Below are 26,791 nucleotides of genomic sequence, written 5' to 3' on the forward strand. Positions count from 1 at the left end.
AATTAATCGTCCAAATTTTTACACCAGTCCGCAAAGTGTATTCCAACGTTTGTCTTACCAATTAGCATATAAAAACTTCTCGTCTAGCACTCGTTGCAAATTAACCAGAATGAAATTTATTAAAACATTATCAGTGGGTCTCACATTGGTTGTCACAATATCTCTTTACGCGGAGATTCCAGAAGTTTTGTTCAGAAAACTATTTTACGTGCTAAGTTATAAGAATAATTTTTCCGCTGGAACGGGATACATTTTCATTATTTTTTTATTTTGGATAAAGTTTTTAATAAATAAAATTTACGAGCCACCAGGGAAAGTGGAAGAAGGAATATAATTAGGAGTTTTAATGGACACCGTGCAGGAAGAAAACAGGTGAGTTGCTTTATGTTAATTCGGGTGAAAGTATAGGGTCATTTACAATGTTTTGAGCCCCTACAACACATTTTGTAGTGCTTGATAGTGAAATAAATATTTCAAATTTGGTAGTAGAATGTCTTGGAAATTATTTACCTACGATTAATGATTCCTTTGCTCCGCTATAAATCGAATAAATTATTTAACATCACGTCAAATTGTAATTCATAGAGTCACACTACAAACTGACAATTATGAGCTTTTGGAATAGTAGAAACCCGAATTCGAGAGAGTTACATGACAGTACCAAAGTGAATCGTGTCGAGCAATGCGCGGTGATTAGATATTCATGTTTAAAATAGTTTCACCCAACTCAAATTCATAAAGAGTTAATAGATATCATTGAAGAATCTGCAATCACATATCATATAGTGAAAATGTGGTCTTTTGAGTTTTGTGATAGACAGTCGGATACCAACGATCATGTAAATGAAGTAACCATGATCATTGATCTCTTGTGGAAAGAGCGACTATTATGGTACTGTTAAATTGAACAAAAAAATTGCCTGCATGATGGGTACCACGAATATTAACAAATGTACACAAGCAAACTTAAAGAGAGATCTGATTCCGTCTTTCAACTCTATATAGACAAGATAAATGACATCTTTTTAAAAGTTTCCATCATTATGATGCAGTGATCAAATTGCAAATACCTTCATTACAGTGCAATAGTTCTAAGTCATATATTTATTATCAAATATATGATGATATGGGTATGATGAAGAAATATTATGTAAAGTATTATAAAAAATGTTTTGCTATTTACACTGTCATATTAATTTGATAACATTGTTATTTTTTTTTCGTGATTGTTTGAGCTCTATAATGACTATTTGTTTATTGTTACGTAAACAACAGTGACATCAAAGAAATACAAGGAAAAGATTGTAGGTTAGACAGAGAGTATCCAGACGTGAGCAGTTGGAAATTCAAACCATCTATTTAAATAATATTTAAGTTAAGTTCTAAAACATTACAGGAACTATTCAAGAATTGATAAAACTTTTTGTCTTGTGGCGTAAAAAGTCCATAAATTAATTTCAAGGAAAAATAATCATTTGAGTAACAGTATAAGCGTGAAAACATTTTTTTAAAGAATGAAGAACGAATTGACTAAGAAATAATTAATCGTTTGTTTCTTGTGGTCACCATTTTTGATAAAATACAGCATTTTATTTGAAAATTAGAAATTTTGTAGCTATTACCGTCTACTGGAATTTCTTAGACGCCATTTTGATTGGAAATATCGTAATATGTTCTCTCCAGGAGATCAGAAGTTAGTTTTTCCATTATACTGTAATATTTTTCATATTTGATAATAAATATATGACACAGAACTATTATAGTGTGATACAGGCCAAAGTGAGGAGTTCGAGGAATCTAACCAACTCCAAAAAAAATCAAGATGCAACATTCAGCAGGTCAAGTATTATTGGATGAGAAAGGCCTAAAATATCTGCAAAATTGAGAAGTTCTGCGACTTTAAAAGCGATTATATAGCAAAATAAAAATAATATCTTATCAATTTTTTATAGTCAATGAAACGAAGACGGAGCAAAGGGATCAGTCCTCTTATAGTTACAGTACTTTGAACGAAATTGTTGTTGTTAACCAAACCACTCATTCAAGCTATCAAATTATTTGAATCAAGATACATTTTGCTAACTTTTATCTTGTTTTCAGCCTCTCCTCTACACTGAGTCCAATTGTAGAAAACGATGCATTCTCATTACCTGCATCTCCACAATTACCGACCCTGCAGTCAACAGGATCTCAGGTTTATCAATCTTCACCTGCTCCTCAAGTATCTCAAATAATAAACGATTTTATGAATTCTTCAAATAGAGCAGTACCTGAACAAATGACAGATAGCACTAATAATTCAAGAAGTAATTCTCGAAGAGCTTCGGTAATAATTCAAGCACTCCGAAGACCGTCACAAGCTGTAGCTCTCTCAGCTGCACAAATTGTAATGTCACAAAGGCGATATATATTGGGGTGAGTGTATGATCGAAACATTTACATTAAGTTTTCTCCAACGCCTATGACCTTGACATTGAATGCGTATCAGTTATGTCAAAATTATGGAAGTGCCAACTGAAAACGTAGATTTAAATGTAATAGTAAAGTGAAAGTTCACAGTATTGGTTTAGTATTATAAGTCAGTATCTTTAGGTGTTTATACAAGGTGCGGCAATCGATCCTGTATTTTTTAAATCGTTGCGGATACGTAGAAAGTTAGCGGGGCGAGTTGTCAAGGTTACCGTTTTCCCCACCTCAAAGCATATCAGGGGGCATGGAACAGTATCCAAAACAAAACCGAGCGTTTACTACGAGAGCGTTTTACCAAACCAGTAGCCATGTAGCAGATCAGCGTCGTTTTCGTACTCATTGTGAAGTTATTGCGATCAGCCTGTGCCTAGTGAAAATTTAATAAAATTGTGGGAGACAAATTTTGGAAATATCGGTGCAAACGAGGTGCATTTGCACCATCACCCTTACAAAATTCAAGTATTCAATGAAAATTATTTAACTGATCAACGGCAATTCTGCGAAACGTTTTGGGGTATGTGAACCAACATCAACTTCCCCACTCAGCCAAGGTAAAAGTTTGGTGTGCCATGTCCTCATGGGGAATCGTGAACCTCAACTTTACTGATCATACTTGATTCCAACAAGAGGGAGCCACAAGCTACACGTGTGAGCATGAATTTTCCCAAATCGTGTGATATCTCGAAACGGAACGATTCCTTGGCCTCCCTGTTCACCCGAACTCACATTATATGATTTTTTCTTGTGAGGATTTCTGAAAAGTGGAGTGTACGAAGAACTACCTCGTATAGTTAAACTGACTTCTACTACGGGGATAAGTTAATTAAAATAAGGTAATGAGTTACACCTTATAAAAGCTCCGTCCACGTTTATGCAGAGACTTATTGGGTGAACAATATATCTTTTATGAGCTGGATGTTGAAATTAATGCATATAATTAGTCATTTATAGCATTGGTTTCTTAAAAAATAGCTGGATTTATTGGCAATTGCTGCAAAGCTAATTTTTGTCCTGATGGATGGATGGATACACATCCACGAGAACAGACAAGCTTCTATCAATACAAATAGTAAAAACTTGAGATTTCAGTGAAAGTGCCTTGGTCCATGATGATGTCCATAAAGAGGACTTCAAATCTTCATATGCACATTTAAGATTTCCAATATGTAATTTTAACATTATCAGTCCTTGCTAGAATTACTAGGATTACTACAACATACAAAAAAATATTTAGATTCAATCTTCTAAACCACTGATATCACCATGATAATAAAATAATTCCATAAATTTGTACAATTATCCTTGTAAGGATCAGTAATTTGTATATAATGAGATGTTGTGACTCTTTTTTTGATTCACTTCAAATGATCATATAAATTCCAAATTCGATATTCTCATTTCAATCTGGCGCGGTCACACAACATTACAAAGCCACCATAAGAAAAGTAACAGAAGCACAAAGAAGTAAGGGAATACCCACGAAGACTTGGGCTAGAACAAGTTGCCCAGGTAGAATGTAAAAAGGATATTCTCATTTCAAACTGGCGCGGTCACACAACATTATAAAGCCACCATAAGAAAAGTGACAGAAGCACAAAGAAGTAAGGGAATACCCACGAAGACTTGGGCTAGAACAAGTTGCACATGTAGGAGGTAGAAAGGATATTCTGATTTCAAACTGGCGCGGTCACACAACATTACAAAGCCACCATAAGGAAAGTGACAGAAGCACAAAGAAGTAAGGGAATACCCACGAAGACTTGGGCTAGAACAAGTTGCACAGGTAGGAGGTAAAAAGGAAAAAACAATAAGAATGACGTAACAACGGACCGGAAAGAGTGTTCGGAGAGAAATAGATAAAAGGAGAGTGAAAAATTAATCCTTGATACTTTGATGCTTGAAAGGCCATAGAGAGTCCTAGAGAAGACGTATTTTTATTAAGGAACGATGAAAATACAATCATTGTCTGATTTCATTTTTATGATCATTTCAAATGATATTATGGATACAATATATTTTCGTTTTTAATAAGTAAGATGATAATATAATAAGTTCACAAATTCAAACCATTACCCTTGTCAGGATCACAAATATAGTGGATAAAATCTTGTACTATAAATATAGTAGAGGAAGGAATTTTAGTCCATTTTAAATAATACATTCAAAATTGAGAATTCTTACTAAGAACAAATGATAATTTGATAACACAAAAATATACAAAGCACTCCTCAATTCTAGTGATAAAAATGTGACATAATTAACAGCTTTAACGTTAGATTTATTCAAAAATTGTTTTGGTTTAAAAGTTGTCGTTTGTTCAAATAATAGAAATTGAATATTATTCCACTGACGTAAAAAAAATATTGTTTTATGTGAGTATCACTGAAATTTTCCAACATATTTCGTTCACTAGCTGGACGAAGGACGTAGACGAAATTATTCAGTGACAATAGATTGAATAAACAATTAATTACAGATTAGATTTCATACGTCATTTATCCATTTCAATAATACAATTTGGTGTGAAAACATGTTCGTCGAACTTATTTAGTGTGATGGACCCTAAATTTGACATAGTAAAATTCTTAGAGTAAGTGAAGAATCAATATAATAAAACTCGATATTTTACGAACGACGAAGGATCGTTAATCACTAGATAAACCATAAAGTCACTTGTTAGAACAATCTAGAACGTTTAGAGTGCTAAGAGAAATCAAACAACATAAGTGTTAAACTCATTACAACACGAACTATTTCTTTTTATTATTTTAATAATTTGTATTTCAGGCTTTTTAACGATTCTTCAGATTTATCAAAAAAAGAAGACATGGAAAACAAAGAACTGCAGAAATTGAAGCACAACAGGAAAATTGGGGAGTATGTATAACATCATAACTGAATAATAAACAATTCAACATATCAATGTACATCACTCAATAAGTCGTTTTACTAACTAAGAGACACATTTTTTGTCAAAAATCGATTTTATTCATCAATTTAATCTTCTTCAAGAGGAATAAAATCATTCCAACGCTTTTATAACTTCTCGATGCAGTGCTTGTATGAGAATTTGTCTTTTGTTTCGAAATAGGCTTCAGTTTCTGCAATTACTTCTTCATTTGAGATATATTTCTTACCAGGGAGTATTTTTTTGAGATCAACCAATAGCCGTTAGTCACTGGGAGCCAGATCGGGACTACACGGTGGATGAGGAAGCAATTCGATAATTTTACTATCTAGTATGAGTCCTAGATATTTCTCCTCTGTTTTCCACTCATTGACGTCTAGCTTGATGGGCTCGAGGCTGAGTTTTTTCTTCCCAGTAAGCGAAATTAGGTACTTCTTACTCGTCTTAGTCGTGTCGACGTTCAGCCCCACCGATCCATACCACATTTTTGTATAGTTGGGTACTATGATCGTTGACTATATCGTCTGCGTATCCTTGACATAATATGTCAAGTTGAGTCAGCCCGCATAAGAGTTCGCCTACTACTAAGCTTCACTTGAGTGGAGCTGCGACTCCCGCTTGTGGATATCCCCTGTTAGCAGTAACAATAATTGAAACGTTGTGCCATCTGGAGGTTGTCCTATCCATCCTTTCTTCGTATAAGTGTTCATAAAATCTTTTGGTAAATATTAAATTGCAAACATTATACATAAAGCATAAAATCACATGCAAACACCCTATTATAGTATACTGTAATTCAATTCCAATCGTCATAACAGTTTGGAAAGTCGCGAAAAAAGCGCTAACCACTGTATTACTCGTTGCGCTGGTCTAAATACAGCTACTATAACGTGGATCATAACAGCGTGAATTGAAAGTTATGTGAATTATTCAATGGTACAATAAAATAAGGCGAACTATTTGATGTTTTTCTAGAACTTCGCAGCATTAATGTCGTGCTAGTAATCGTTAACGTACTTTGATTAGAAGAGCAATAAGGCATCGTCTAACCAACCGTGTTCTGGTTCTATGTGTAGGATAATTAAACGTGCTCTTTTACAGAAAGAATTTTTAGTCCAGTGGTAATCCAGTTTCATTTATTCCAAAATTCATTATCGTCAAGTTACGATATCATTTCTTTTTAATAACACTTTCCGTTTCCTGTTTTAAATTTAAAAAAATATAACGTAAGTATATGTCTGTTTTTTGAGGATAATTTTTCTAACCTAACATTCAATTGCTTTACTAAGAAGTACAAGGAGAAGCTTTAAGTATTTGACAAATCTTTATACTTGATAATTTGTAATAGGGTTTTCTCTAGTGACATTATAAAAAAATTTTATGATCCTTCCCGTAGAAGTTTTCACTTCTTGAGAAACATTGAAGTTAGTTCCTGTTACCAGTCACTGAGATTAAAATTTTTCGTTAACCTCCTAGTGTTAATCGCTGAGTATATGGGGGAAAAAGAGTTTCCAAAGTATAATTTTATCAAAAAAATAATTTCGATTTCAAATTTGTTCCCAAAAATGGCCAAATTTACTAAAAGTAACAGTAAAAGTCGAAAACTAACAAAAAACACTTTTAAAGCCTAAAAATACCTTTCAAGTTTGAATTAGATCTCAAAAACCAAAATATGGGATTTAAAAGTCTAATATCATGTATAAACGCTTTTCAATTCCTAAATTTTCGAAAAAGGCCTTTGAATGTCTAAAAATGGCTTTCAAGGTTGAATTAGATCTGAAAACACCTTTCAAGTTTAAATTAGATCTAAAAACACCAAACTATGGGATTTAGAGGTCTAATGTCGTCGAAAAACACCTTTCAAGTTTAAATTAGATCTAAAAACACCAAAATATGGGATTTAAAAGTCTAATATCATGTATAAACGCTTTTCAATTCCTAAATTTTCAAAAAAGGCCTTTAAATGTCTAAAAATGGCTTTCAAGGTCGAATTATATCTAAAACAACTTTAAAGATCTAATTTTGTCTAAAAACACCTTTCAAGTTTAAATTAGATCTAAAAACACCAAACTATGGGATTTAGAGGTCTAATGTCGTCGAAAAACACCTTTCAAGTTTAAATTAGATCTAAAAACACCAAACTATGGGATTTAAAAGTCTAATATCATGTATAAACGCTTTTCAATTCCTAAATTTTCGAAAAAGGCCTTTGAATGTCTAAAAATGGCTTTCAAGGTTGAATTAGATCTGAAAACACCTTTCAAGTTTAAATTAGATCTAAAAACACCAAACTATGGGATTTAGAGGTCTAATGTCGTCGAAAAACACCTTTCAAGTTTAAATTAGATCTAAAAACACCAAAATATGGGATTTAAAAGTCTAATATCATGTATAAACGCTTTTCAATTCCTAAATTTTCAAAAAAGGCCTTTAAATGTCTAAAAATGGCTTTCAAGGTCGAATTATATCTAAAACAACTTTAAAGATCTAATTTTGTCTAAAAACACCTTTCAAGTTTAAATTAGATCTAAAAACACCAAACTATGGGATTTAGAGGTCTAATGTCGTCGAAAAACACCTTTCAAGTTTAAATTAGATCTAAAAACACCAAACTATGGGATTTAAAAGTCTAATATCATGTATAAACGCTTTTCAATTCCTAAATTTTCAAAAAAGGCCTTTAAATGTCTAAAAATGGCTTTCAAGGTCGAATTATATCTAAAACAACTTTAAAGATCTAATTTTGTCTAAAAACACCTTTCAAGTTTAAATTAGATCTAAAAACACCAAACTATGGGATTTAGAGGTCTAATGTCGTCGAAAAACACCTTTCAAGTTTAAATTAGATCTAAAAACACCAAACTATGGGATTTAAAAGTCTAATATCATGTATAAACGCTTTTCAATTCCTAAATTTTCAAAAAAGGCCTTTAAATGTCTAAAAATGGCTTTCAAGGTCGAATTATATCTAAAACAACTTTAAAGATCTAATTTTGTCTAAAAACACCTTTCAAGTTTAAATTAGATCTAAAAACACCAAACTATGGGATTTAGAGGTCTAATGTCGTCGAAAAACACCTTTCAAGTTTAAATTAGATCTAAAAACACCAAAATATGGGATTTAAAAGTCTAATATCATGTATAAACGCTTTTCAATTCCTAAATTTTCAAAAAAGGCCTTTAAATGTATAAAAATGGCTTTCAAGGTCGAATTATATCTAAAAACAACTTTAAAGATCTGATTTTGTCTACCTTTCAAGTTTATATTAGATCTAAAAACACCAAACTATGGGATTTAGAGGTCTAATGTCGTCGAAAAACACTTTTAAAGGTCTAATTTCGTCGAAAAACACTTTTAAAGGTCTAATTTCGTCGAAATTTCGTTGTTTGTATGTAACATACGCATTAAGTGAAACAGCAGATAATTTAGACAAATTTTCTTCATATAAAAACGATGAATTTTCGCTGCTATAAAGATAGCAGATTCTGGAATTATTGATGATAAATTACAAATAGAAACTGCTTCTTCTATACTAGACTTGTGTGTGAAATTGAACTCTCAATTAACTTTACTTTTTAGAGATGCTTTGTCAATAATCCTATCTGCACTTTATGCCAAACTGATCGTCGTACTTGGTATAGCGTTTCCCACATTAGAAGTTATCACTAACGCGAAAACATTTTTCTATCAAGGTTTTTATTTGTATTTGTATATTGGAAGTATATTATTTGTTATATACATGTACGCTACTCTACTTAAAGAAAAGGCGCTCGTTGAAATGATAAACAATTACAGTAAGTATAATTTGATATAAAGTATATAGAATTCATAGAGATATATTTTCTTATCTGATTGACTTCCTTGTGAAACGATTGTAGTTCTATTATACAATAAACAGGTCTCCTATGACATTTTGAGCAAAGACAGCTGTATTTACGAGGATGCGCCAACTCGCGATTTTCAAATCCGCCACAAAATTTTAACTTCTAATACAATGTGCCAAACTCGTGATCGTGGTTGTCATGAAGATTAGACAACTCGTGACGGAAGATTAAGTAGCTCGCGATTTTAATTATGAAATGAAAAACAAAAATAAAATATATATTTACAACGTATTTCTGTCAAAAATATTTTACATTCTAAACATATAATAGACTAATGAAAAAAAAAATATTACATTTTGTATCTATAAGAGACCTGTTTCACAAATTCATACGCTATTATTTTATTCCATTAACCTAACCTGACCTTCTGAGGTGGGGTGGAAAGTAATGCCTTCCTCGCAGCGGACTGCGCAATGTTGAAATCACCTCACTAAAACACACTCCTCTTTGTGCTCCTTGGGAGTTGCGTACGCCAAAAGGACAACAAATTGTCATATCATCGGCGAACTTAACCTAACCTAACCTAACTTAATCTAACCAAACCTAACCTAAATTTTACAAATTACGGCTTGCACCAATTTTGAAAATTCATTTCTCTATTGTATATTGTTAAGTACTTACCTAATAATAAAATTCAAAGGATTTGGAAATTCTAGGTTGTAATTTTGGGATTTCCCAACTTTACTAAGTGAATTAGGTACCAAATTCCAGATGATACTATTAACGAATCTGTCACGAGTTGTATTATATATTCGAACTACACTTTTTATTATTTTTTTGTTTAAGTATAGTGAATAATTCGTAATGAATTCTTATTTCCCACTTCATACTCGTGGGAAATGACTATCATCCCTTGGTCGTTGAAAAATATACTATACTTATATATCGATTTCGTTTTCACAAAAAAAATATATTTATAAAAGCTTTTTCAATTGATTCTGGCCATCACCATAAATCGTTTTATAAGGTGGTTGTTTACCTTTTAATTTAATTGTTCAACAAAGTATTTGGAGATTAGCTAACTTCAAGAGGGAGTTTTACTGGTGACTGATGTTCTCAAAAAGGCTGAAATAAGATTTTAATTGATATTTGTAGATCGAGGAAAGTCGGGAGTACTTCAAAAAACTTCACGTGTCGCCCCTAAATATGGAAGTTTCTACTTGAGGTTAGGAGCAATAGGTATGTAATTAACTATCATATAAAAATTATATTCATTTCTTCTAGTAGAGCTATATATTCATTCCAAATTTCTATTGCCTCTAAATCGATAATTGAGGCAACTTTACATGATACATCTTGCAATGCAATGTATATTTCTTGATCAAATAAGCTACGAAACCTCCCGCATAGACACCTGCCTACACACACTCCCCAGGCAGGTTTAACTATTCTTAAATGGAGACGTGTTTCTGGTCATTCCAGTACGCGCAGTTATGTCGATTGGTCTCACAGTTCAGCTTAAAGGTCATTTCATTCGACCACTAAATGAAATGAGATCATCCCGACTGTATCTGAGTTACATTCGCAAAATTCCAATCTGCGATCGAAATCATCCTCGTGAATTGTGTGAAGAACTCTCGATAGTGTATGAGTTTCAGCATTCGTCGTGAAGAACCATTGAATATTTGAGGTTCTCGAGATAGCCACATTGCGAATTGGTTGGCCAGCGGTACTGGTTCCATATTTTCGTTGGTTGTTACAGATACGGATCGTCCAGAACGTGGCATGTCGACAACAGAGCCCGTTTTTAAGAATCTCTGGTACGTCTTCCAAACTGTTGAACGATTTGGCAGCGACGAGTTCGGAAATTATTGTTGAAATTCGGTAAATATAGTTTCGCAATCTGCGTTAGTATGCAGATACCTCGGAACGAAGAAACCCTTTCTTGAAGCGTGAACTTGTATCAGTTGTTCTTTCTGAAAACGCGTCTTCTCGAGGAGCACGTGTTATCATGACTCAGACCCAACTGTCTGAATCACGAACATGCTTCGTTTAAATCTTTTTCGAAAGCGTTGCCAGACTTATGTGCGTTGCCGGACTTGTGCCGATTTTTCGACAGCGTTGCTGGACATATGCCGTGCAAGTTGCAATTCTGGAGAGGAATCTAATTACATACTTTTAATTATGGAATTTTGGTTAGTGGCAGCCACGATGCAATTACAAGAGACTTGTAATATTCATGCAAAGAATTATATGCTTATCATTGTAGTTTCTCTAGTCGCTGCTCTTTTATATACATGCTAATAATTGCTTTAAAAGTATTATGTCGTTTGGAAACTTGTCTTCTTTGATAATAGCTTCGAGTAATAAGATTATATTTAAATTGGATTTTAGCGTCCCTAAAGCTTTAATTTCTTTCATTTCAACGATATTTCTTTCAATAAATCATAATATAATTATAATTTTTTAGTAAGTAATTGACTTTATACAACCGTAACTCACGCTTGAGCTTGTATAAGCCCATATACGACTATACGCTGCGCACTCTTCGCGCTCTATCTCAAAAATAGTTGGTTTTATGGAAAAAAAGCTCAAACAAAAGCTGTAGAAAATTTTATGCTCTACAACTTTTATAATGAATATAAATCACATTTGAGCAATAGGAACCGAGATATTCACAAAAGACCGATTTTAATGACCTTTGATCTTCAGTATCTTAAGACGCGGACACGATAGCAATGGTGAATTTTGAGGCAATATTTAGAACGACGAAACAAAGGTTTATACCAATTTTCAGCTTATTAATTTTTATTCCGATGTTGACTCCATTTTTTACCTAATATGACTGGGCTATAACTCACTATATTCGTAGAAACTTTTAAAAAATAATTCAGAAAATCTAGTGATACTTTATCAAATTAAAAATGTCAAAATATTTCATTTTTTTGGGATAATGGAAGGGCCACGGACAGCGGCACGTAATGTCAAGCCGCTACTGTTTAAAAATGATTTTTATGTGTTTGATAAAACTATATTTGATCACTTCACTTGTCAATTTTAATAAAGTAAACTGTTTTTTTTTTACCATATTTCTGTCAAATTATTTTCATATTAGTATAGTTCAAATTGATAAGTATACGGAATCAAATTTCATACGTTTATCAATGAATAATTAACAATATGACCACAATAAAGTTGTATATCGAGCTGAAGCTATAACGCCTAATATACTATATTAATCAATTGGGATTATTATTTCCAACAAACAATAATAATTGTTGTAAATCGCACTAACTGCATTTCCATTGCAATTTCGCAACAGCCCTATGTAATAATCCAGCAATTTATCCAGTAATTAAACGTTGTGAACGCAGTTAAACTCTATCGATTGTCTGGGAATCCCCTATAAAGGATTGCGTTAAAAATTGTTTGCATGGTTTAGAAAGTTTGCTGTTCTTTATTGTTTACCATAAGTAACAATTCATGCTTTCAAAGGAACAGGAACATTATTAAATATTTACATTTCTGTCCGATATATATTCGAGAATGTTCCCAGAAGGACCTGGACTAACCTAGAGATGGCGATAGCAGTTGCTTGGAACGTACTACTGTATTAGAAAGTACAAAATTTATACAACATATGTTCGTATGTTTCAAGTTTCAAGACATCACGTTGTTTAGTATTTGTTTGGCAGCCATCAATATTGAAAGTTATCAATGAATTTTAATGGAAAAAATTGGTCATCGATATGTGGGCCTTAGCCCAACTAATATAAAAGCTAAGCTAGATTCTACTTTGGGCGAGACTGCTTCTTCGTTATCAACAATAAAATATCTGATAGCAGAGTTTAAACGAGACCGTAGAACTTACGAAGTCCAGCATTGCAGTGCTCGACCAAATGAGGTGACGACTGAGAAGAAAATCCACGAGGCGGTGGTAGATGACCGTCGACTATGCGGTACATCACATATTATCTGAAAATTTAGACATGAGAAAGCTGTACGCACAGAGTCAAGGGGATGTTTCCATGGAGTGTGTGGCACTGTTGCACCGAATTTTTTTACCGTTTCGTAACCATGAATGAAACGTGGGTCCAGCACTTTACACTCGAAACAAAAGAACAATGAAAACAATAGACTAAACAATTAGGACCGGCTCCAAAGAAAGCAAAGAGCGTTTCATTTGCAGGTATGGTCACGGATTGGGATGCGCGTGGGATAATTTTTCTTAAATATCAAAAATAAAAAAACGGAGAATATTATGAAATTGATTAATCAAAATTTGAATTGCTATCTCATGCACTATTTTCGCCGGATTTAGCCCCATTTTCCCATATTTGCAGAAATGGCACGGTGGTCAAAGATTTTTCAAAAATGAAGAGGTGATACCAGCAGTTAATGGCTTGACCTTGACGGTTTATCACACAAATATTGTAGCCAGTTATAAGCAGCACATTTATTCACAAAGATATGATGTCCTTTTTGCCACAGTATACTAATGTTTTTTTGAAATTTGATGTATTAAGTGTTGAAGATAAGAAGATAATGTTCAAAATATTTCATATTGCATAATTGAACAAGGTAAGAAACAGTGGAAACGAATCAACTCTTGGAGACCACCGATACGAAAATTATCAAGCGGATCTCGGGTATAGCACTATAGACCTAGAAAAAAGCGGAAACATCAGATCATGTGACGTAGATAACATTAATGAATGGATGTGTGAGAAGCAAAAGTAAAAAAACATAAATCTCCAATTGGAACATGGAGTAGAGGTCGATCGGAAAGAGGTGACAATATAGAACCCGGATACAGGTATTGCTGAAGGTACCAGCGAGATACCTAGAAAAAGAAGAGGTAACTAACATGTATAAACGTTCAGTATTAGTTATTATGGATGTCAAAAAGTACTATCCGTACAAAATTCATTCACATCAATAGTTCAACGATGATGATCCCGATCACCTTATGTAGATTTATCATATTTTGCAAAATTTAATCAACCACAATCCACGTTTTAATAAACAAATTATGTTTTCTGATGAGGCAACATTTGTCTAAATAGTTCAGTTAATAGTGAAAATTGCAAATATTATAGTCAGGATAATCTTCAATAGATGATCGAAGGTCATATCAACGACAAATATGTCAAAGACAATGTCCATGTTCTTCATCCGGCGCCCGTGCCGTACCAATGCGGTTCGTAATCTGAATGTCTTACAGATTGAAGAATCAGAGCTTCTATATTTCACTCGATTCCTCCACGGAAATTTTGAAAGGGCAGCGAGTGTCTATACGAGCATTTGATAACAGAATATAAACTCGATTGGAATATATTTGCTATATAGCTGCTAAACTACGGATGGTGCTTCATTTAAAACAGAAAACATCAGGGAATTTTACTTTTTACATCGGGAATTATTGACATTCAAATATTCGAAAATTGACCAAGACATGCAATATTGTAATGAGTAGAGTTCAGGTATAGTTCAGCCATATTTTAGAAGATTTGGATGAAAAGTTTTCTGATGTCTATGTTTCACCGAAATTCGGCAAAGTCGACGCATAGTTTTAAAAGCATTTTTTGATCGCACCTTTTTGGTAAATATGAATAAGCACTCGACTGATATGAATGTGAAGTTACTGGGTCAAAATCTCATTCTAAAATGTAATTAATTCTTTGAAAGTTAAGGCTGTGAAAAAATCAGTTAAAAAAATCAATTTTCGTATCATTTTTCTCATTTAAGATAATCCAATCCATCAATTATGAACATAATGTACGCAAGATATTGAACCCGTGCTTTCTTGGGAGGCGAAGACCAAGACCCCCAAACATCACGACTCAACATTTTTTCCTATGATGTTATCTAAAATAAAAGATTTATGTCGATAAATCCCAAAATTCACAGATGCTGCATGATTGAATTGGGACAAAGTTAATAAATTAATCTCAAAAATTATTAGTAACTTGCAAGAAGAATGTCACTGTTTCAAAACTGTTGACGTCATTATTAGAAAGCTCATTTTTAACTAAAAGTAAACCCGAAAAATTGAATTTGTTCCATAATTTAACCGCGCTTTCTATTTCAGTTTAAGATGGACTATAATAACGGCATGAAGACAATATGTGTTCAAGAAAACTCAAATTAATTCCCTTCATCATTTTTGTCTTGTTTCTAGCAATTTCTTATCTTAAATGATTTTTTCTTTGGTCTCCTTTTCCATTTCTCAATCCTTTTCCAATTTCTTTGAGTTTTCTCTTATGATTTTTAAATCGCTCTGTTTTCTGTAATTATTATTATGCTAAGTTCTTCATATTTTTCATATACTTCTTCAGATTTTCCATTTTCTTTTTTGCGCCTCCATTTCTTCCTTTTATTTACTAGTTTATATTTTATTAGTTTCGTCTATTTTATCTATAATTTGATTACCTTCTTCAATCTTATTATCATTCACGTTCTTTAATGCCATCCATAAATTAAGTCACACGTTAAGGGAGTGGTAGGGGGTCGAAGAAGTGTGACATTGTGTTGCAAGTGATCTTAAATTTCGTGACATTACATTTCAAATTATTATCTAAATGTTAAAACATGAACTTTAAACTATTACTTTACGAAAATCTCAAAAACCTATGATATCAATCGTTTTGTAAACCACTCGATCTACTAGAGTTATGTGCCAACCGCCTAGGCGCCCATTTAATAAATTCTGTCAAGCACATTGTGTCTAGCAGTGACTATATTTTGCATAAAAAGCCATGAATCAACACAAACAACTACATAATATGCGCGATGTTTCGTTTTCAAAAAATTTGGTTGTGCAGATGATGACGATGATGCTGTAAGGTTCGATGAAACAGATGTTGACACAAATAGTGCTCCTGGCATTAACAACCAAAATGAGTAGCTGCTGAGCTATTTATAAATAATTTAAAGAAGTGGATTCAAAGTTCATAGATTCAGGATTATTAAGTTTATATCTTTAATTAATATAATTCTATTAATATTTTTGTTTTTGTTAATCTAATTAATATATTTTATCATTTGGTGTTTTGTAAATTGTGCGATTTGATTTTATTAAAAACTAATTTAAATGGAAATAATTTCTAAATGTAATTTGTAAAATCACACTAGGGATGGGGAGAGTCTCGTAAATGTAACCAGCTGTGACAAGGAAGAACAAAAAACCATGAAATTCGTGTGACGTAATTTATGGATGACCTCTTTTGGTTTTCTGGTATCATTGCTTTCTTTGCGTCCATTTTGACGCATTGATACACGTTATAATATAAAAATCGAATATATCATTTAATTTTTTGTTACTCCAAACTATAATTTTGATATCCTTTATCAGATATATTGTTCTCTATTTCAGCTTTCGGAATTGGAAGTATGGTATATTCCGGATTGGAGTTTGGACGATACTTTGAGCTTAAGAATAATCTAGAATGCAATTCTAATATCCTTCATGCCATAACTCCTGTTACTAGAATGGTACTTACTTTAGTTCAGGTGCAATTCATATTTCTTAATAGCAAGGTAAAGTTTATTGTTTAATTTCCAAACTTACTGTTTCAGATATTGTTGGATATTGGTAGTTATCTAAATATCTGACTAATTTCTAATACTAACATCAATGTATATTGACGTTTCATTTTACTAGAAGTTAGAGAATCGGAAAATTGTTCAATCAATCGCTAGTAATAATATAAAATATAAATTAAGCACTTGAATTGATGAGATTACTTTACGTAGTTAATGTTCCAATAAGAGTGAATTTCGGTTATACGAGGTATGGCTATTAAGTAAACTAGAGTTGCTATAGAAAACGTACGCATGCGCCAAAGGATAACATCTTGGATAACTTGAATTGTGTTTGTTGAATTGTTGAATTATGTTTTAATTGAATCTTCTAATTTTTTGTTTATCAAATTATATATCCTTGTTGCCGAGACATCAACAACAAAAAGGATAATGGGAACCACATACACAGGATGTATTGAGTGTACAGGATGTGGTGAGATGATTCTGGAGGGATCACGTAGAAAAAAGCCAGAAGACAGATGGGCAAAGTGGGCTAAAACTCAGACACCGAGCACAAGCAGACCACCAGAGGATGGTACGACAGCTGGAGTTCAGCTTCTCAGGAAGATCCAGGAAGAGGGCCAAACTACAGGATTGAACAGGACCTGGTCCTATTGAAAGAAGAAGAAGTATCCTTGTAGCCTCATTTTTTTTTCAATCATTCGTCTTTCGCCTCTAAGTATTCAAACTTTATCGATTTCTACAATGCTATACATAATTATTTCCATTTAACTATACTAAGTGACATAGAAATTCGAAGACCCAGTATTATTGAATTTACTAGTTTAAGTCAGATCTAGAGGAAAATTACCATCTCATCAGGAAATACTTCAACAAATCATAATTTTTTTCTCTAAATGTTGATTGATATATATATATCTAAGACACATAATTAATCACTCAATACGTCGTGTGACTAATTAAGAAAAACACATTTTGTTTTTTCTTTTGAGATCAACGAATAGCCAGTAGTCAGTGGGGGTCAGATCTAGACTATACGGTGAATGAGGAAAGCAATTCGAAGTTTAATTCGTTCAATTTAACAATAGTTGCTATCGACTTGTAAATAGGTGCATTGTCTTGTGGAAGAAACAGTGGCTTTTTCTTCGATATATGAGGCCGTTTTTCCTTGATTCTTGCTTTCAAACTATCCAACAACTCTATTCAGTATTCGCTATTGATTGTCTCTTTCTTTTGGAGATAGTCGATGAACAATATTCAATGCGTATCCCAAAATACTGAAGCCATAACCTTCCCAGGTTACTGTTGTGTCTGTGGACGTGGTTAGGTTAGGTTAAGATTCCGGAGTGAAATGATGGATTCATATTTTATTCATTGTCGCATATCGACGCAAAAAATCTGATTTATCACAAGCAGCAATGATAAATTAGCACTTGAAATGGTTTTGAAAATAACAAAAGAGGCTTCACTTAAATGGTTTTCACTTCTTTCTGACTTATCGAAATGTCATGAAATTTTACATATAGTCTTTTAAAAATTGGTACTTCATAAACGACGAATAGATTTAACAATAGCAGCGGTATCTGTGCGTCAGTCTTACGACTTATTGAGTAATATAATATATGCAAAAAATTGTTGAAACAGAAATGCGTGATACTGGGTGATCTGTTTTATATGTCTCAATGTATATTACGACGATTTACTTTTCAAATTATTTCAGAATATAGATTTCAATGATCACAAAACTATCGCTAGATTTGGTATAATGCATATGATAGCAACCAATTTATCGGAATGGTTGTACGTGTTGGTAGCTGAAACTAAGCACGAAATCATCCATCTATCAGGTTGGTTAAAAAAGGTCTTTATAATTACAAAACTAACTTTTATTGTGAATATATAGAAAATCGACATGCAGTGGAAACAGTAGACAAATTTTGTCAAGATGGACTAATAATGGGATCATTAGTTGCGAATGCCAGTCCATTTTTGTTTCCATGTACTATTGAGTACAGTCTTATCTGTGCAGTGATACTTTTTGAAATGTGGAAGAAGATCAAAATGGAACCGAAGCATAAAAATGTGGAAAAAGATAAAAACGTCAGATTTCAACCTGAACAGAATAAAGTAATGACGCATTTTCAGTTTGGTGAGTTTTTTTTATTATAAACATTACGTAAAACGTACTTCGATTTTTATATTAATACAACGTGATCCAGAATTATGTACAATCGAATATACAACTTCACCACTCACTTCATCCTATTTGAATTTTGAATTTTTTTCATAAAAAGGTGTCATTGTAACAATTTCAACGTTTACGCTTTATTCTACTAAACATTTACAAAAATATGTGACGTAATAACCAATTCAATTAGTCGTGTTTCCATACACGGTTGATTTCATTATTTGTTACCATTTCCACCATTTCTGGAGGGTTACCCATGACTCTTAACCGTTGACGAGTAACAATTTCTTTCACGTAAAGATGATTATCCAACACCAAGAGCTGCTTCAATCGCTTGATAGGTATACCATGGATTTCATTCGATCGTATATCTCACTTTCTTAGTGTTCCCAACAGTACTTGAAGAACATTGACTACTAACACGTACTTCATTACCAAGTCATATCCTCCTCTTTTTGTGATATATCAATCGCTTTGTTACGTTTTTCATGAAATATTTTTTATATTATCTCTTTCACTTGTTGTGGATCAGTAGTTACTTCTGTTTTAGTATCACGTTCTTGAAGACATCAATTTTTTGTCGACCTTCTACTACATTCAAAACATTGAATAAAATTTCTCTAAAACGTCCTCTACCTACGTTCTATAACCGCTACTGAAGGTTAAATTAAATGTAAATTTGTAAATATTTGTATATATTTGCTGTTCTACAGATGCCAAGTTAGAGTTTAGTGGCAATCAAGGGTCTAGCATCCTTATTACTTATAAACATCTTTTCGACAACTTGAAACTCATTTGAGGACTGCAACCATCCCGGCTTTCCGTAGATAAGTCCCCATCCTTTTTAACATATCTAAGTGTGAGTTGTTTTTAATATATCACTGCTTAGCTGCCTCTAGAACGCATCTAATTATTAAGGATTTACATCACCAATTGCGCGTTGCAGCCATTGAAGACTGGCAAATCGTATGTATCACTTTTTATTCTGTAATAGCAGCGACTCACTACAGTCAGAGCTTACTTTTTGAGGATTAAAAAAGTTGTGTTGCCAGCTCCTAATCCTCTAGTTTCGTGGCATCTGGAATATACAAAGTTGTATAGGTTCTCTTTTATCGTTCTCAAAATATGCTCTATTTGGGGAGTTGTATTTTTTTTCTTCTGCAGTTGAAAAAGTGTGTATGAAGCAGTAGCCTTATTACGTATTATTTGGACGTACTAGAAATTAATATACATAGATCTGAATTACCTCGTATTAAATATACATATATAAGGTTTGTTTCAACAAGGCAGTTACCTCTATACGAACGATCCTTATTTGTGTTCCGACTTAGTATCGTTTGTGAACCGTTTCCGGAAGGATCTTTTCGATGCTGGGTTGGTAGCAAGTACAGTTACAAGAACCATGCATAACCAGAGATTGCGCAGAAAATATCATTTAAACGCTTCCGTGGCCGTTCCAAGAACGATCTAGACTAGCAGGTTGAAACAAACCTGGAGTAATGAAGTTCATAGAATCCAGTACCATGATTTAATTTCAATTGTAATTTACAAAAATACATATATTAGTTTCTTCTCACAATGAATATTTCTATTTCTATTCTTTCTATTTTTAGATCAATTTGGAGGTAAAGTTATAAATCCGAATCACCATTTTACTATCGATTGCTCCAATGCGCACAAAGGTCTATTTGCAGGCATATTAGTGAGTATATTTTATGTCGTTTCACTTGGTTAGTACAGTTTTCAGAACGAGGTGTAGCTGGTGGAGAACCTACCAGCTACGTTATGTCTATGGGAGACAGAAAAACTTAATATCTAGCTACGTAACTATTTTGTTATAAGCAACTTGAATCAATATGTGCAAATTTAAGTTGTTGAAAGAAGTTGCTCAATCAATCTCATTTCTGAAAATGGATGCCATGTTTTTATATTAGGACGACGCACCACATTGAATTGTTTGTCTACCCACCGTATTCACCTGAACTGAGCTTTATTGATTTTGTCCTATTTCCCAACCTTGAATATTCACTTGTAGGGGAGAGAGAGGATAGATGACAGCACCGATTATTTGGAAGGATACTATAAATGAGTGTGCGGGAAAATTATTGTTCCTTTGTTGGGCCGGAAATTTCTTAAAAAATCCTCCAATTTCAGGACTCACATCTATTGCTACATGGAGTAGTAATTTTTTGTTTGTGGACGCATTAGTAGCTTACGCTGTGATTTCTGTATTTTAGGTGATTGTATTAACCATCATTTCACTAATAATGTTCTTTGTTCTGACAAATACCAAACGACAAAACGAAAAAGTTGCTATATTCGAGGTTAACGTCGTAGAATTATCTTTGTATGTCGTAACTACTTTGGCTGTTATCGTGGCAATGATAAAGATGCGACACTTCAAATACGACCGGAAAAATGGTAAGTTTTGGATAGAACTATCCCTGCTTCAATTTAAGTATTATAGAATAATGATTTCACTAGCGGAAGCGATTGAAAACATATTATTAGGCAGTTATTTGTTACTTCACCAGAACGGTGTTCCTTGTGTTTTTTCATAAAATTTCATAATAACTTTGGCGATTTGGAATTTGTCGACGTTTGAGTGGTATCTGATTTTATGGTATTAATATACCTACTAACCAATCAAACCTTTCAGCTGATTTCAATGCCTCAGTATACTCACTTTTTGGTATTCTATGGAGAAAAGGGAGGTATGAATATGATAATTGGAATGAACAAAAAAATGTTAACCATCAACAACACTGTGAACATGAACGAAACATCATATTATCATATTATGTAAGGTTTTTGACACTGCATAATGAGTCCTACTATCTGAAATCAATCTTTTATCTATTTCCATTTACTCTGTAGAGTACTTTCTAGCCACGAGAAAATGAAACAAGTGAAAAACTTATCGGAAAGTTAGTAATGAACAAAAACATCAATTTAATAAAAGTGCTTCACTCAATCATCAGATCTTACCGACATTATTTGGTCGTTAGAACCAAAATCACTAAAGAATAACTAGATGTCTCTTAACTCTAATCTGGTATGATGTGTGGACAATAAACAAGGCCAGTGACAATAGTATGGACAATGGAAACGAAAAAGCAGACGATATGGCCAAAGAAGCTGGGTCTAAGCCAGGACCAGAGCTCTTTTGCGGCGTTGCAAAAACAACAAACGAAACGATCGAAAAAAAATCGGTGGACACAACTTTTTGCTACACAACTCTGCAGGTTAAGGACAAACAGTGGAGTTCATATCAGATCGATAGCCAAAATTCACAACAAAACTGATAAATAAAGATAGGAAAACATTTAAAGCTGTCGGTTGTTGATTGAATAGGCTCTACCAATCATAGAAAGAAATATACTGCTTTAGTTTGACAAGCAAATAACTCTGATATCAATAATTTAGTCCCTAAATCGACAAATTTCATAATAAGAATACAACTGAACTAAATTAGATAAGAGATATGAACATCAATGAAACCCATTCACTATCACCATAAAATAGCAACTTATATGCTTGAATTATTAGTCCTTTTTCCAGATTTGATGATAAATTTTCGTAATTTCCTATTTTTTCAATGGTATTCGAGTCTCAATTTATATTGTGGAAACTTGATTTCAACCCCAAAAAGCTGCTGGTTTATTTATTTCGCTGGTTGTTATTTCAATTAGAAGATGCACCCTTGAAAGTAAGGCAAAATATGTTTTTTAAACTAGTTGATTGTACAGCTTATTTATAAAGGAATGGAGGGAACTATAATTTCTAGTTTGAACCTAATCTCCAGATCTTATCTATTTCGATTTTATCCACAGGATCGGTTAAGAGTAATCTTACCAATAACGGCGATTTGTAAGTAAGGATTTAAGAGGCTATCCGCAATCGACCTAGAACAGTTTATTCGAGTGTCTAACAATAATTCTTCTTTATCTCCTGTGATTCTTTTGTTGTTAGTTGGCTACTTTTTAGAATTTTCAAATTTTGATTATTTTTCATTTCATTTAATTCTATTATTTTTTTATTTTATACAAAATTAGAGATACAACTACTTTTCTACTTCAATTGGTACTGATACCATTGAATATAAACTACTATTATCATGACAATGAGATCTTATTTCTATAAAATCTTATTTCATATTACAAGAATTTGTTTTAGTTTGAAGGTTATCAAAATTCCTGTGTTGTGATATTTTTCTTATTTAATTACAGTTTCTAACGGTTGTTTCTTACGTACTTAAATAATTTATTCATATATCAATATTAAATACACTTAACTATTCCCTATTCACCAAACTATGCACTAAGATTAATTACTAAACACTTATCTAATTCTTAACATACTAATTTATTTAAATACGCTAATCCTATGTGTTTACTACGACTTATATACTGAATTTATGGCTGCTCATATCCTATAATTTTTTTCCTAGAAATCTCTAGTTTGTAGACAAAATAATTACTTAGAAATTGACTTCATATAAACAGCCACAACATACTATAAGCATTTATATACTTTTTTTTTTACTGTATCAACTGCATAGGTCCTAGAATTACGAGGATGTATTGATATCTAGTTAGCCTAGACCAGTTCCATGCATAAACAAAATATTGCGTTACCATAACAACGAACAATAACTTATTAGAAGTGTTAGTGTAAAGTTTGACGTCAAAAAAGTAAACCAAAGTTACGCTATTAATTAAAAGAAAAAAGATGTCCACCCAAATTGCGAAAATCGAAAAATTGGAGTAATGAGCCATCATCAAGTACCTTTATTTAAAAGGGTTAAGAGGTAAACAGATTTACGAAGATATGCTTTATACCCTTGGTGATCAATGTCCTTCGTATGCGACCGTGAAAAATTGTAAAGAGGTAAATTTTTCATTGAAGATGATGACCTATCGGGAAAGTCAGTCCCCGAAAATATCGATGCAGCTCATAAAATGATTTTATCAGATCGAATTGGGTTAAAACGGATATCTGAAGCACTGAATATTTCATTCGAACGCTTTCATCATATAGTTGATGTCAATTTGGACATGGCTGCAAAATGGATCCCCAAATGTTTGAATGTTGACCTAAAGCGTGCAAGGGTAGAAGCATCGCGTTCGATCTGTGCTCGATTTGAAAACGATGTGGACTTCTTAAACAGAATTATAGAATAATAACTGGAGATCACTATTCGACATTTCTGACCACTCTACGGGAAAAAATTAAAGAGAAAAGACGCGAAAAGCTATCCGAAGGTGTTTTGTTCTTGCAGGATAACGCCCCTGCACACAAATCTCATGTTGCTATGCAAAAAATTCGTGATTTAGGGTTTGAGTTACTAGAACAATCCCCTTATTCACCAAATTTGGCTCCATCCGACTATCATCTCTTTCCTTAACTGAAAAAAAGTTTAAAAGGTCGTAAATTTTCTTCCAACGAGGAGGTAATAAAAGCAGTGGAGGTCTAGTTTATAGCAACGTCTAGAGACGTTGCAGGTTCGTTGTAATAAATATATCCAATTAAGAGGAGAATATGTTGAGTATTTTTACATTGAAATTGTGTTTGGTTCTATAGTAGACTAAGTATTTTTCAATATATCCTCATTATTAGTTTAAAAATTGGAAAAATATACATAATTTATTTATTTGTATTGATATTCTATAGGCCAAGAAGGCAACAGCTCGGGAATTGGTTTGGACTGCATTTTGCTGGTGGTGGCTCAAACTGGCATGTTTATTTATTGCGTATTTTCCGTAATTGGTTGTTGCTTCACGTACGACGCTAACAACGAAATCGAAGTCGCAGTCGAGATCTTTTCATTCATACAAACTTGTATCCAAACAATTTTCATTTTGGATGCGTGGTGGAGAAGATGCAGAAATATTGAACAATTCAAATGTAAACCTGGGAAAGAAATTATAACTTTTCTAATAGTTGCAAACATGGCGATGTGGGCGATAAATACTTTGGAAAAGAACAGAGCGGAGTTTAGGCCTAGTCATTTGGATTTTTTCGGCGATTGGGCTTGGACTATCATAACACACATTTCTATGCCTTTGGCTATTTTCTACCGGTTTCATTCTACTATATGTTTATTCGAAATTTGGAAAACTGTTTATAAAATTAAAACTAAATATGATACGAATTCGGTACCCCTAATGTAATTCAACTGTCATTTCTTTGGTGGTTGAAGACTCTGAGAAAAATAAATGAATTATTATATATCTATAAGATGAATCCGATTGAAATATCATGACGTTAAAAAATTATCAAGTATTTTGTGATAAGATAAGATAAGATTATTGAATCAGTTATTTAATTACCATCCAATTTCTAAAAGACATGACTAAATCTTTTTTATTATTGGGGAGCTGAAGAAACTGATCTAATCATTATTATTTGAGTGATAACAAGAAGAGCGCTCTGATTTTGTATAATTCAGATCTGGATTCAAAATGAATTATTCTAAAAAATACTGAAATTAGATGAAACTAAGTTGAATTTCACATTTATAATTAATTAGTTGATTTGTATTAAATTCATATTTTATTTGTAAGATACTTAATGTTTTTGCTAGAATAAATTTTATAATGAAGTTGTGTTTTACTCAAACCTATGATCAAGTACGTAGTGGCAAATTATTATTTCAAAATATATCCGGAAGCGTTTATTTCATATATATATACTATCGCTAAACCAACACTCACGAATTTATTATCTGGTCTTTCGAGCCGGATATGTGCCAACGACCTATGGAAGGACAACATAGTGTTGTCGTGGATGTTGGTGTAATCAAACAATATATTCCGTACCAAAAGAGATTTTTGATATTGTTGGTCCACAAACCACGTTCTCTATGTTTATGTGAAATCTAGCTAACGTTTTCAACATATTCTACAAGTCTACAACATATTTCGGTTCATTTTCTACTGGATAACATAAAGGCCTAATTTAGAAGCTTGAACTATCCTTCCAAAACAATATTCAGATAATATCTTTCAATCAAACATATCGGAAATATATTTTAGAATCGAGCAAGAACAAGCCTATTCCAACTTGAAGATATTGACGGTGGAATACAGAATTTGATATTCCAGAGCTAGAAAACAATATTATAGCCTCCTCAGCTGAAATCACTGCTGTTTTAACCATAGGAAAGAGTAATTAAGAAGCAACCATCAATCCACAAACAGCTGTCCATATAGGACTAGACGAAGAGATGGAAAATTAAATTTAATGGAATCAAATCAGTTCTTGTCAAATTCATAAGCAATAAGATCATATTCCATTCAGAAACAACAACCTGATTCCCCACTTAAACATTGCAAAATACTTAGTACCTTAGATTCCAAACTTCGATGGAATGGATTTGCATGTTAAAAGGAAATAACAAGGACTAAAATATGGGAAAATGTATTGGCTAATTGAAAGAAACTCCATTCTTTACACAGTCAGCTTATGCTTTATAAGTCTGTATAGACTTAATGCAATCAACTATTGAGATGCACCAAAGCAAACAACTTAGCAATCGTTCAAAGATTCCAAAACAAAGTACTTTCGCATTACCTCCTAGGGACCTGGAAATGGACAATGTTGACCAAACCAACAAGAAATTACCTAAGAGTCATGAGGAAAGACTCCATCCGTTAATGTCGAGGTTATTCAACTTCTTGACAATACTAGGTTAGAAAGAAGACTTAAGATGATCAAGGTCGATGAAATAGTTTATTGTTTTTAATATAAACAGAATTTATGTGTCACGTTAAACTTTTAAATTTCAAACTTTGGGTCGATATCAAACCATTTTCAACATAACTTTACCGAAAAGTATTGGCTTTCCTGAATTA

General features: G+C 32.9%; 1 protein-coding gene across 2 annotated transcripts; it reads left to right on the forward strand.

The window, feature by feature from the left end:
• Nucleotides 1–67: 67 nt before the first annotated feature.
• Nucleotides 68–25,539, forward strand: LOC130893835 (proton channel OtopLc-like). Of its 2 annotated transcripts, XM_057800247.1 has the most exons (11): nucleotides 68–372; nucleotides 2,101–2,415; nucleotides 5,257–5,346; nucleotides 8,958–9,172; nucleotides 10,358–10,441; nucleotides 16,578–16,741; nucleotides 18,468–18,594; nucleotides 18,651–18,896; nucleotides 20,549–20,637; nucleotides 21,173–21,356; nucleotides 24,609–25,539. In XM_057800247.1, exons 1-11 carry the CDS (start codon nucleotides 347–349, stop codon nucleotides 25,106–25,108), a joined length of 2,040 nt encoding a protein of 679 aa, XP_057656230.1. In that variant the 5' UTR covers nucleotides 68–346; the 3' UTR covers nucleotides 25,109–25,539. The 2 variants fall into 2 exon arrangements, with proteins under 2 accessions (XP_057656230.1, XP_057656231.1); XM_057800248.1 differs by lacking the exons at nucleotides 68–372; nucleotides 2,101–2,415 and adding an exon at nucleotides 4,978–5,059.
• Nucleotides 25,540–26,791: the final 1,252 nt, after the last annotated feature.

This window comes from Diorhabda carinulata, chromosome 5 (assembly GCF_026250575.1).
Source record: "Diorhabda carinulata isolate Delta chromosome 5, icDioCari1.1, whole genome shotgun sequence".
In the NCBI taxonomy this organism is placed as follows: Eukaryota; Metazoa; Arthropoda; class Insecta; order Coleoptera; family Chrysomelidae; genus Diorhabda; species Diorhabda carinulata.

Bases quoted from the DNA above. Each gene is read 5' to 3' on its own strand.
- LOC130893835 (XM_057800247.1), top strand. From the start codon at position 347: ATGGACACCGTGCAGGAAGAAAACAG. The intron at 373-2,100 runs GTGAGTTGCTTT...TCTTGTTTTCAG, and splicing joins ACCGTGCAGGAAGAAAACAG to CCTCTCCTCTACACTGAGTC. The intron at 21,357-24,608 runs GTAAGTTTTGGA...GATATTCTATAG, and splicing joins CAAATACGACCGGAAAAATG to GCCAAGAAGGCAACAGCTCG.